Raw genomic sequence first — 12,530 nt, forward strand, 5'->3', positions numbered from 1 at the left:
TTCAGGCAATTTGGGTAAATGGTCAATAATGTCCTGCATGTCATAAAGATATTCTTCATTTTCTTCATCCTGTGCGGTACAGTCTAAATTACTTGTTAAAAGTTCTTGCTTTATTCTTTGTATTTCTGTTCCAAAACTATATGAAGAAGGAATGAAGTTTTTCATCTCTACTAACATAGATGTTGGATTCATGACTAACGAGTTTGGTGCTATTGTTGTTTGAATTGTTGTTGTGCCGATTGTTGAAATCATATCTTTTATACAAAATAAAAAAATAAATAAAAATAAAACTAACTTTATTTTTTCTGTCTTAAGGAAATTCATGAAAATTCGTGAGGGTAGAAATCGGGTTAGAAATCGGGTTAGATCTAACCATCTACCCTAAACATTATTTTTTGGTCGTTTATGACAAAAATAAATGGTTCATTTACTCACAATATTTTTGTACAAAACGACCCCAAACTTTTAACTTCTTTTCTGCAGCTTCTAATGCTATCTTAGCGAGTTCATATTCTCTAAATTCTCTCTTTAAATCTTCTTGTTCCCATTGGTCTAGTTCGTATGGAGAATCTCTATAACCATAACATATCTCACGTTCATGTTCTAATTGTTTTTCATGCATTTTTCTAACTTCTTCTTCAAACAAATGTTTTGCATTCTCTACTGTATCTTCGAGTTCTTCTTCATCTAACTTCTCATGAACTTTCTTGTCTATGGAGTCCATAATTTTTCCAACTGCTATGCAATATTTTGGAGAAGCCCACATTGCTATATAGTTTATAAGTCTTGGGTCTACATACGTTCCTCTAACCTGTTTGATTTCATCAGGAATTCCTGCATGAATTTTGTATAAAAAGCAACAGTCCGAATTCCGGCGGTTGCTATATTCTTCACAAAATGCCTTATAATACTCTTCCCAGGACTTATTTTCCAACAACTTTCTAAAGTCTTTCCTAAACTGTTGGCACATATTTGTTGCATTAATGTAACCATCCTTGTCTCTACGTAAGACTTCAATACCGTTATAAGTGCCTTTTGTGAATTTTTCGCCATTAGATTTGTTCGTGAACGTCTGTGCTTCGACTGACATTTCTGTTCTTACATACAAAATAAAAAAAATAAATAAAAATAAAACTAACTTTATTTTTTCTGTCTTAAGGAAATTCATGAGGGTAGAAATGAGGTTAGATCTAACCATCTACCCTAAACATTATTTTTGGTGTAAATAAATGGTACCATTAATGATATCATGACTGTTCTCGTTCATGTCTGATTTACATCTAATGAAAAAGTTTAGAAGAATTTTCTTATTCTTTCTGGCATATTTTTGTCTTTCCAGTACTCCCGCTCTAATGGTCCCAGATGTGTTGGTTTAGATTCTCTCAAGTTCTTAGATGGTATAACATCTTCAACGCCTCCTTCATATCTTACTTTATAAGTGTCATCGTTTATGTTGTAGCCAAGTATTTCAATAACCACTCCTCACTTTGCTTCGTCAATGGTTTCAGCAAGTTTGCCATTACTACTTTCAACTAATTTATGACGAGGATAAAACGCAATAGAGTCGTCAGCAGCTTTTATAAGATATCCATTACCTTGCGTAGAGTCTACGATATAATAGTTTCTACTTAACCTTAAACGTTTCTTTGTCAACGGTTTGTCGTCAAGAACTACACGAACTTTTGTACCAGGAATGAGGGTAAATTGTGTTGAATTTCTGATATTTTGTGTTTGACTTCGTTTCTTTTGTATATACTTTTCTTCTTGTTGTTGTGTCATTGAATTTGGTGTATGTCCTGTTGTAGAATGTGTTGAGGAATTATATACTTCGAGAAAATGTTTCATTGTTTCTTCGGTAAAGTCTCGCTCTTGGTTTAAATCTCTGAGCGTTCTTATGAAGCGGTTTATGATGCCGAGTATGTTATGGTTATGGTCTTCAGTAGTGTAGTGAGTTATGTTATGCTTAATGAGAAAATCTGTGATTTCATTGCTGAGGTATGCACTGTCTTGGTCTGATGTTAAAGTACTTGGGCTATGTTCTGCTACAAACTTTTGTAAAACTCTTAACACTTCATGAGTTCCTTTATTTTTCATTGGATATGCATATGCTTTACGAGTGTTAACATTAATGAAGATGAGGAATGGTTTATGTCCTCCTTTTCTGCTTTGAATGAGAGTGTCAAATTGGTATGCGTCAGGAGTGTTGGAGTAAATTGGTAAAAAGTAGTCGTAAGGGTTTATTTTTGTTTGATGTACAACATTTTTGTCAAAGAACTTTTTAACTTCAGCACTGTTAGTAAATCCCCAACTTTTTGCTGCTTCATTGAACTTCTTAAATGACCTCCATGGATGTTGTTCGAATACTTCTTTCAAGCTCATTTATGTAAAGTTAAAGATTTTATTCAAGACGGTAAGCCTTGACCCAAAGGGCCTAGGCTCAAGCGCGTTCATTGAACGTGGTACCATGCGAATACAGTCATAAATGGTGGCATATAATCTGCACCCGAGCCTGTTGGATTTGTTGTGAAAGTATGGACATGATTTCCTCCTGGTTCAGTTGGTCGAAAAGTCTTTTTTGCTGAATTGTTATAAGATGGAGATAAAACGTCATTGCCAGCTTTATAGTCTGAGTTGTATAATGGGTGGTCTCTTAATGAGTGGCTATGGTCGCCAGAAAAGTTTGTCGTTCCTGTATGAGTGTGCGCAGGTAAGTTTGCTTCTTTAATTTTCTTTGAACCTCCTGTTTGATTTGAAGAGTTAGCACAGTATAAGAATTTATCTACAATCTGCTGCCACGTACCAAAACCTAAAACACTTGCGGGATTTGTTGAATTCATTGACGTATAAATAGAGCCTATAGGATATATGGTTTGAAGAATCTGAGCCTTCATTGTTAGAAGTTCATGTTTAACGTTTATAAATTTTTTGCCATCTTCAATATTTATATTTTTTGTTATTAAACCATTAGGAAAAGTAGGAGGATAAATTTTTTGTTCATGTACAGTTGCACCGTTTCTTCCCGTTTTTGTTACTATTTCAATGCATGCTTTAATTTCTTTAATCTTGATTGTTTGAAATTCTTCATGCACGTGCTCTTTATCGGCTTTTCCATTAAGCGCAGCATTTACTTCCGACTTCTTTGCATAATTTTCATCTACATAAGTTTTGTCGGCTTTCTTATCTAACATTGTTGGTAGTTCGTATGCTTCAACGTTTCTGGCATGATCTTCGATATTCCTGCAACTGTTATCTAAATTGTTAAGAGTATCTTTTACGCTTGTACTCGGATTCTCTAAAGGTGCACTTGAACCCAAATCATAGTTCAATATTATGTCGTCTGCTCTAACAGTAGTGAAGGATTTATGTGTATGGTTCTTGTCGGCTTTCTTATCATATAAATCTTGAGCAGTGAATTTAACATTATTTTCATCATCCATGACATAAACATTTTTACAGCTAATGTCTTTCTTCGTTGTTATGTTTTCATTCGATGTTAAACCTTGTGGAAAGTTAGGAGGTTTATAATATAATGCATCCCCACCAGTTCCGCCAACCGTTCCTTCAATACTTTCTATAGCAACAGTTGAGAAGGAGTTATGTGTATGTTCTTTGTCAGCTTTCTTATCTAACATTGCTGGTAGTTCGTATGCTTCAAAGTTTCTGGCATGACCTTCAATGTTCATACATCTGTTATCTAAATTGTTTAGTGTATCTTTTACGCTTGTACTCGGATTCTCTAAAGGTGCACTTGAACCCAAATCATAGTTCAATATTATGTCGTCTGCTCTAACAGTAGTGAAGGATTCATGTGTATGGTTCTTGTCAGCTTTACTTTTAATAGCATCTTCAAAAGTTATTTTTGCCTTAACTCTCAAAGTAAATCTTGGTTCAACTAATACACCGTTAACAAAGAAACTAGAGGCATAAATTTCATCGTTATAACCAAATGCTTCTTGTGCTTTACCCGTGTCATACTGTACAGTACAGCTTATGTCATAACCTTTAGCACGAATGTATTTATATCTTCTTTCATTAACATCTTCCGTCTTCACTTTTTCTTCAGTTCGTGTTAAATATCCATGATAATCCGTTATAATCTGTTCATCTGAACTTATATAATGAACATGGTTTTTATCTGCTTTTTCGGCTAATTTCTCTTCTATCTCATTTATTTCAAGTTCATGCCTACCACCACCTCCCGAAGAAGTATTTTTCTTCAGCTCTTGAAGAACGTCCACTTCGCCATCTTTGGTGTCAATAATGAGACTTTGAGTTAAAACCTTTCCTGTCTTAATGGATGTTTGTAAAACTTCTTCTTCACCGTGTTCGGGGTCATGGTCGTCGTCATATCTTGTGAAATCAGAGATGTTGTCATACATTAAGCATATCTGTCTCAAAAGTTCTGCTATTTGAAACTGGAACGAAAGATATACAGAACTTTCATCATCACCTAAAGTCAAGTCTGCTTTCTTAAGTATTTCTTGAATGTATGCAATGAGAACAGAGTACCTTGGAAAATATTCGAACAATATTTCATTAGCTGTTGGTTTTGGTGGTTCTTCTGGAGTTTCTGTTGTTTCAGTTCCTTCTGTAGGTTCTGTTGGAGTTTCTGCATCTCTTGACTTCAATGCTCTTGCTCTCAAAGACCTAAATGTTAGAGCACCAGGTTTTACAAAGGACTTTATAAATGCTTTAATAGTTCCTGGTAAGTTATTGTTAGCATTAAGTAAGTTCCTTATGCTTCCATCATGTACGTCCATAGCACTATGTAAAAAATCTATACTTTTCTTGTAGTCAGCAATAGACTGACTGTGATTTTTTAAAGATTTGTCAATACCTTTAAGCCAATCTTCATGCATGTCTGATACTGAGCCAAGAATATCATTTGCTTCCTTTAGTGTATTTTGTGCTTCTTGTAAAGTATCCAATCCGTACGTGCATTGTTTGCTATACGTCTTACAGTATCTATTTGACTCCTTTTCTTGCATCCAACCAGATAAAGTTTTAATAGTATCCGAACCATTTGAAATGAAGTTCAAAGCATTTTTAACGTCATCTAAAACTTCTTCACCAAGTACCGCCCATATCTTTCCGATTTGGTATTGAAGAACTCCATATGAAGCAGCTGTTAAACCATTTATAAGGTTCCATATCCATGATTTAGCAGTTTTTCCATCCTTTCCATCTTCACCATCCAAACCGTTTTCGCCTTGAGGTCCTTGAGGTCCGGTGTCACCCTTCTCTCCTTTCAGTTCATCTTTATGTTCGTTATAATATTCTAATGTCATAAGGTGTACATCATTACTGTTACCAGCAACGCCGAGAATTTGTTTCTCATTCATGACTAAATTCTTTAGGCATTTAATGTTGTCGTCAAATCGAAAGCTCTTTAGTAATTCAATGAGAACATTTAATACTTTCACTAATGAGGCATCTACTGTAGAATTTATATATTGCACCGTTCCATCATTTATGATAGGAACTTTACTTATTGTAATGAATGGGTCATACGTGTTAAAATATCGAAATCAAATGACTTTTTTAGTTTTCCATCGTCAATGACTAAATCATTGCCTTCAATGGTTAAAGTTGAGTTTTCGTTTACTAGTTCATGTGCTCTTCTTGCTTCATTTGTTTCATACGCATATGCAGCAATAGTCATATTTTAATAGAATAAAATGTTGTTCTATTTGCAAAGTACAGACCCAAACGAATACGGGACAGTAAAGCTACAAACAAACTTAGGTCTTCAGAATGAAGCGCTTGCTTTCAGAGTTGTTGACTTCAATACTATCGCAACTTTTGTCATAACAGAGAAACAGATTCATAGAGATTGAAATAGATGACAAAAGAAGTTTATAACATTTCCTAACAGAGCTGGGTATAGAATAGATAAAATTGCTGGAGTCATAGATACTCTCATAAAGAAGAAACTATTGACAACATAGATGTCGAACTCTCTTCTGAGGGAACATTGAAGTTCAGTTATGCGAAGGAGTTTAAGATAACACGAATGAGTCATAGAGTTCAATTGCTTCTGGAGCATACCATATGACATTCCTTTGAAAAGTGTTGACAAAACATTGAGATGAAATCTGTTCCATACGTATGTTATGGCAATTGTTTGTACATTGAGTCTAAAATAGCTAATGTCACATTATTTCAGGAGTAATAGTAAAGTTCAGTAGAATATAAAATCCTTCTGTTATGCAGTCAATTCAATGTTCATTCCAAACGTTCCTGTCATAGCAACTCATTTAGGTAAATGGGTTCGCATTAGTCCTCATAATTTGAAAGACATGCAATTCAGACTTGTTTGACTTTCAAGGAGAGCCTGTAGAACTGAAGGCACCAGTGCGAATGACTGTTGAAGTTGACTTTTTAGAAAATATTAAATGCAACAGCTTACAAGAGAACTCAGAGCTAAAAATAAAGTATGAATGTTATGTATTAGGTCATGAACTTTGGTTGTTGCTGTTTGATGAAACAAATGAGTTAGTTATGTCAGTCAAGAGAACAGAAAATATTGTGTTAGTGAAACTGCACCAAGTCAATAAGATTAGGTTTGCATTATGAAGATGAGTTCGATAGTGTTGAAGAAGTTTTGGATAGATATTACAAATTGCTAACTTGAAATTTTTTGACTGACGGCGCAAAGCGCCAAGACCGAAGGTCCTGACTGCTTTAATTTACTAAAACATATTTCAAGCAAAGTTTATATTCTGTTGAAAGTTTTGTATATTCATTCGAATATTTATACTTAAACTCAACTCCTGTAGTTCCTGGTGTTTCAATGATGCGGATGTTACCTATTTTCATGAATAGTGGAGTTGACCACAGCATTCGATTTCAGGTCGAGATAGTCAATGACACATTGTTTCCCCGTTATTCGTGAGATAACATTTTCAAGGTCCTCCTTTGTTAGAATTATTTGGTTTCTTGCTTATAAGATTTGTCAAAAGCTTCTTATCGTCTTTGAGTAAAATTGTTTGGTTATAACTGAAGAAGGTAATGGTCTACGTTATCTGAAGGATTTGTTTGAACATTGTGTAAGGTTGTCGTTGGCTTCTCTTGAAAAATTTGGTCCAGTGGTGGATACTCTAACTTAACATCTGATGTAGCGTTAGCGTTTGAAGCTGTGTTTAAATTCACCGACTTAAGTTCTGGTTCTTTTTCTTTCAAACACTCTGAACTATAGTTCTTTATGACAATATTGTTTGTCGTTCGTGAGTCAACATTTGATGTTGGTTCAATTGGAACATTAACGGCACCAGCTAAGATGGATTTGCTTCTCATTTCATATAGAATAAAACCTTTTATATGTATGAAATGAACAATATACTCGACAAGGGTTTGAATGTAAAGCTAACGAATGAAAATATTGTTGAATTCACTGAGACAGGTGCTGTGTATAAAGATGTAGAACTACTGAACAAAAGAGCTAAGGGAAGAAGCAGGAACATGAACAAAGGGTGGAAGCCTATAAAAATTTATGTCAATGATGCTCAGGAGGTTCAAACATAAAGTATGCAGAAAGTTATAGAGTTTATGCTCTCAAAGGTGAAAAGCCTTCATTTAAGAACAGCTATTCTAACGCATATCCTCAAAAGCTAACGGATGGGGAAGTGGATGATATGAATGACAGCAAAAATATTACAGAAATGGCGACAGAGATGCATGGAATTTGTTTACCATCAGTCAATTGAAGGTTAAACTTTAAAACAATGTTGGTCGTTCCCATGGAATATTTTTGACTTTAATGGTATTAGTCATGATATGAATCTCAAGGTATGAACGAGGAGAGATGAGAGACTTATATGCTTCCCAAATTTCTTCAAAAGGTAATGTTATACCTGACTGTTTCCAAATGAGTTCAATATCATAACGTGAGAAACCTTGAAAGATAACGAAGTCAGTTATGAGACGTTTTATGTTTAAAGCTAAAAACCTCCATGTTTGCATAAGTATTGCTACAGTTAAGTGGTAATGTCTGACTTTAGTAATGATGTTAGCTAATGGTGAGTCTGGTTTTGACACTAAACCTTTACCAGCGAAATCATCACAAACTAATAAAGTGTTTGATGGATATTTTTTGAAGGGGTATTTTGAAAGTTTTGATAGAATGTAGTTTGTCAGTCGTTTCATATCGTAAACTCCTGAGTACTGACGTAAGTGGTGTTTGTCAATAATTCTTTCCATCTCCTCAGAAGTCTTTTGCATTCCTGACTGTATAAATTCAACGATGGCATAATATTTCCTCTTACGTCGAATGTAACGTTGAAGAAATTCAATGAGTTCACTGTCTGGAACTTTAACGACAGAGGCTTGAACTTTTGACATAAATGTTTTCGCTGTTGAATCCATAGAGTCTGAAGTTGCTGATATAATGATTTGGTCATAGTAAGAGTCGTTTCCTAAACGCTCTGTTATGAGTATATGACGAATGAGGTTAAATGTCTTACCTGAACCCATCTTTCCACAATAGAAATACACACCATTTGAACAGAATTCATAGTCCTTACTGAAAGGAAGAATGAGAGAACTGTTGAGCTTTTCACTGCTTTCATTCATGTCTTCATCTACGTCATGTATTAAATGCTTCAATTTATCTCCATTAAAAATGCAAGTCAGAAATATTTAGAACATAGCACCGAGTCTAACTGACAAGAGTATAAAGATATACTATGAACATGTTATGATGAAACCAACCAAAATTCAAGAAAGTCAGTATACTTATGAATATCCAAGACACTGGGTAGAGTATGTAGGAGGTGAGAAAGCTATTGAAATAAGACAAGTTAGAAGTATTCCAGCAGGAAGAACAATATTATTGAAGAACTTTAATGTTTTGAGATATAATGATGAAACAAAGAAGCAAGATAGTTTCCCTGTTGCTGTGTATGTGAACTTAGATACAGGAGATGACATGAAAGTTTTTAATACAAAGCTTCAAACGGTAGTGAGAGAACAACTGACTGCGGAAGGGCATCCATTACCTTCAGAAGTTACCATAGCATATAATTTTGAAACAAACTCAATAGATTTTAAAGTCATCTCTGCAAAGAAGTCAGGTTTTACATTTAATGAAGCAGATGTATATTCGAATGAAAACTTCAAAGCTATTGCATGGCTAGATAATGACGATTGCTTTAAGAAAATATTTAAATACAGTGACTCAACGATGTCAATAGATGACCTTCGTGGAATGTTACCATCGACGTTTACAGTAGAAGGTTCAGCAGGATTGCTTACAAGATTGTCAATTGGTGGTATTTGGTCTCGTGAGAACATTGTTATAAAATCCAGTATAAGTGAATTTGCTGAAGAATCTATATTATGTCTTTCAAACTATATGTATTCGCCACCGAAGCATTATAGTATAACAAACTTTGTCAGTAAGTTTAACATAAGACTTGTCGAACCTTCTTCAATGAAAGATGTTGTGCTACCCAAAGACGGAAAGGATGGACTCATTATTGAGATGATTTTAATAGCATATTAAATGAGCTTGTTCTTGAAGGTCATTCATGATGAAATAATTGTTGTAGAAGATGTTAGCAATTGTTCAGACATTTTGAAGCGTATAGATGATATAAGAAATAAGTTAGATAGACCGCAAAGCGGTGAGGGCGAAGCCCGTGAGAACGTTTATGTTTCATTGACTTTCTCCAGTAACGAGAACTTTTATGAGATAATATTGAAGAGAGATGATTTTAATATGGTGTAAATGGTAGCTTGGGCAGCTTTAGGCGCAATGGGAACAAAAGCATTAGCATTTGGAGCAAAAGCACTTGGAGCTTATGACGCAGTAAATAAAATGAGTGGAGGAAGGGTTTCGAAGACATTAGATGCAAATAAAGGGAAGATTGGAGGCTGGGTTGCAAAGAAGTTAAGATTAAATAAAATAGGGCTCATAAATAAAGCATCCAATTTGGTTGCGACTGAGTCAGAAAATGCTTTAGGAAAGGACGATGAGTTTGCAAAACACGCAAAAGACTTTAATGACCAGATGAAAGGTGAAACAATGCATTTAAATAGATTCGATGGAACTAAAGAAAATGTTTCTTCTCCACTAGTAGTTCTTCCGTATGGTCCCTATGGAATGTATGGAAACCCTTATGAACGACCATTTGACCCATTGACTGGTGGAAGTAATTGGTATCATTACGGCCGAAGAAGAAAGACAGTCAAGTTGGAGACAGACGTGAAGAAAGCAACTAAAAAGAAACCAAGGAAGAGAGTTATAAAGCAATGAATTCAACAGGGTGAAAAACTGGGTGAAAAAAGAGGTGAGATTTCACCACTTCACCTAAATTTATTTTTGTGCTATGTTTTCATACGTGTGAGGGTGGTGATATCATTAATTTTTAAATAAATGTGGGAACAAAAATAAAGCATATCTACTCAACAGGAATGAGACCCTTACTGACTATGTATTCGTTTAATGCTTGATGAAAACAATGGTACATATTATCGTATGGGTATACACAACGTCTGTTTCCATCGTCGTCGTATATGTAGAGCTCAAATCCAGTCCAACCTTCTTTTGTACAATATGTAGATAAGGCAATTTTCTTCATCGCTCCAGAAATAATTTTCGTTCCTCTGCGACCATAAGGAATGTATGCAATGAACTTTGCGTCATAAGGGATTGTAATATATTCAGGGTTTCTTTCATCGTCAATGGGTCTGTCTTTGTTAAAATGCATGTTTCTCAGTTTTACTTGAGTTTTGAATAGTTCACGGAAACGTTCTGGGAAAGAGTCATAGTAAATGTAGTCGTACATGTCTTTGTAATGAAATAAAAAAATTAAAAAAAATAAAAATAAGGTTATTTTTTATTTAATGAAGTCATTAGTGAAGTCATTAGTCAAGTCATTAGTGAAGTCGTTTATGTGTCAGATGGTTTTGTAAATATTTAAGGTTAAGTTGGTGTTATGGTTGTGTTGTAAAATATACGTTACTAGTTTTGTAAAGTGTCAAAACCGCTAAGTGGTGTACGGAGGCGCGCAGTGCCTCAGTACACGACTTAGAGATACTAACTTTGATAACTTCTTCTGCAAGAGTAGGACAATTAATCTCAAGAAGGAATCTGTAACCATAATCTCTTCTGAGCTCTTTCAACTTGAACGCCTCGTCAATAATGTCAGCTGCTTCTAGAGCTTCACCTTTGTAAGCAGAATCTTCGATAATTTCTTTTAAAGTGAGCTGATCACGCTCGCATAGGTATGGATCTGCACCGCCATGATTCCCTTTTTCCCAGTATAGACCTAATGCAGCTCTTTTAAGTGCAGTAGCAATGAGATTGGATGTTAAAGTTCCGAGATCTGGGTATTCTTCCTCCCATGCAAGCTTAGTTTGACTATATGTCATACCTTCGGCGCGACAATTGATGATAAACTTTTGTTGTCTACCAAGAAATTCGACTGTGAGAAATTCCATTTTTAATTTTAAACGAGCACCTGAGCCACGTTTTATCTGATTTCACCAGCCAAAAAGCCCCTGTACTAAGTGTCATGTTTTTGTTTATTTTAAAGTTTCTGCCATGTAATGGTTTACATTGCAAATTTTTTGAATACTTTACATCACCATAAAATGGCAGTACAAGGCTAGTTTATCGGTACAAGGCTCTTGAAATGACTTTAAATTGTAAAGTTGTAAAATCGTTAAAAAATTGACGCTTTTTGAAAACACCGTAATCCAACTTTTATGATCGGATGAATATTTTAAGGATTTCTCCGGTAGCATTCCCATGAAGGAGAGAATTAGGTGATAAATAATGACAGACATTTCTTATAAAAAGATGCAAATTCTCAAATGATATAAAAAAAGCAATTCTTTTTTTTTTAAGATATTTTTATTCTTGATTTTATATCAATATATATATTTGATTTACTTAATGTATCTATACACAAGGAATATAGCATTAAGTTAAAAAATGAAAATATATAAAAATAATTTTTTATAAATATTGGATGGATTGCAATATATTTCTATACAAAGATTGATGAACATTTAGGTTCTGATTTTCCAATAGATGATTAAATTATTCAACTAATCAAAATTAGCCCTAAAGGCATTTTTGCTTTCAACACTCAATGGATAGAATAACTCACTAACTGTCAAGCTTAGAAATTTGAAATGGCAGAATATTTAATCAATTTTTTTTCAAATCTCAGTATTTCCTATGCTTTCGATTATCTATATAACTCTTTATCGAAATATCATATTAAAATAAAAATTGGTGGAAAACAAATAAATTGAATAGGGTCACAATATTTGGGAAACAATTTCAGCGGTGAGAAAAAAAGTCAGGTGAGATAAAAATTTATTCGAGTAGGGGTAATTTTAGCTAAAAGTGACACGCTTGTAAAAAGTGACACACCCGTGAAGGGTGTGATTACCGATCGGGAATTTCGACAGTTTAGAATTTAAAATTTTTTATGGAACTGTTGCGAGTTTCATAAAGAATTTAAGGAATATAAGCAAAGATTTGAATCAAAATCTTAGACCTAAGCCGCTCGATTCGC

The 12,530-nt window shown here is 34.4% G+C and overlaps 8 protein-coding genes and 1 pseudogene across 9 annotated transcripts, besides 2 other annotated features; 2 read left to right on the top strand and 7 right to left on the bottom strand.

The window, feature by feature from the left end:
- Positions 1–11,044: part of a mobile genetic element that runs on past the window's edge.
- TVAGG3_0536610 (uncharacterized protein) lies at positions 428–1,090 on the bottom strand (the record flags this gene model as incomplete). The annotated part of the gene is made up of 1 exon (XM_051237767.1): positions 428–1,090. One exon carries the CDS (start codon positions 1,088–1,090, stop codon positions 428–430), a length of 663 nt encoding a protein of 220 aa, XP_051095591.1.
- TVAGG3_0536620 (uncharacterized protein) lies at positions 1,294–1,482 on the bottom strand (the record flags this gene model as incomplete). The annotated part of the gene is made up of 1 exon (XM_051237768.1): positions 1,294–1,482. A coding segment is annotated over one exon (189 nt), but the record flags the coding sequence as incomplete, so codon positions are not given.
- TVAGG3_0536630 (integrase core domain containing protein family) lies at positions 1,737–2,379 on the bottom strand (the record flags this gene model as incomplete). The annotated part of the gene is made up of 1 exon (XM_001326213.2): positions 1,737–2,379. A coding segment is annotated over one exon (643 nt), but the record flags the coding sequence as incomplete, so codon positions are not given.
- TVAGG3_0536640 (keratin-associated protein family) lies at positions 2,448–3,188 on the bottom strand (the record flags this gene model as incomplete). Its single annotated transcript, XM_051237769.1, has 1 exon — positions 2,448–3,188. One exon carries the CDS (start codon positions 3,186–3,188, stop codon positions 2,448–2,450), a length of 741 nt encoding a protein of 246 aa, XP_051095593.1.
- On the bottom strand, positions 3,208–5,662 carry TVAGG3_0536650 (annotated as a pseudogene). The gene has a single exon. A coding segment is annotated over exon 1 (2,455 nt).
- Positions 7,717–8,571, bottom strand: TVAGG3_0536660 (protein of unknown function, DUF4106 family; the record flags this gene model as incomplete). The annotated part of the gene is made up of 1 exon (XM_051237770.1): positions 7,717–8,571. The coding sequence occupies one exon, from the start codon at positions 8,569–8,571 to the stop codon at positions 7,717–7,719; it is 855 nt and encodes a 284-aa protein (XP_051095594.1).
- On the top strand, positions 8,696–9,502 carry TVAGG3_0536670 (uncharacterized protein; the record flags this gene model as incomplete). The annotated part of the gene is made up of 1 exon (XM_001326211.1): positions 8,696–9,502. The coding sequence occupies one exon, from the start codon at positions 8,696–8,698 to the stop codon at positions 9,500–9,502; it is 807 nt and encodes a 268-aa protein (XP_001326246.1).
- TVAGG3_0536680 (protein of unknown function, DUF4107 family) lies at positions 9,728–10,255 on the top strand (the record flags this gene model as incomplete). Its single annotated transcript, XM_001298447.1, has 1 exon — positions 9,728–10,255. One exon carries the CDS (start codon positions 9,728–9,730, stop codon positions 10,253–10,255), a length of 528 nt encoding a protein of 175 aa, XP_001298448.1.
- TVAGG3_0536690 (uncharacterized protein) lies at positions 10,401–10,787 on the bottom strand (the record flags this gene model as incomplete). The annotated part of the gene is made up of 1 exon (XM_001326209.1): positions 10,401–10,787. One exon carries the CDS (start codon positions 10,785–10,787, stop codon positions 10,401–10,403), a length of 387 nt encoding a protein of 128 aa, XP_001326244.1.
- Positions 11,045–12,334: 1,290 nt separating the features above from the next.
- Positions 12,335–12,530: part of a mobile genetic element that runs on past the window's edge.

The sequence above is a fragment of the Trichomonas vaginalis genome, chromosome II (assembly GCF_026262505.1).
Source record: "Trichomonas vaginalis G3 chromosome II, whole genome shotgun sequence".
Classification (NCBI taxonomy): Eukaryota; Parabasalia; order Trichomonadida; family Trichomonadidae; genus Trichomonas; species Trichomonas vaginalis.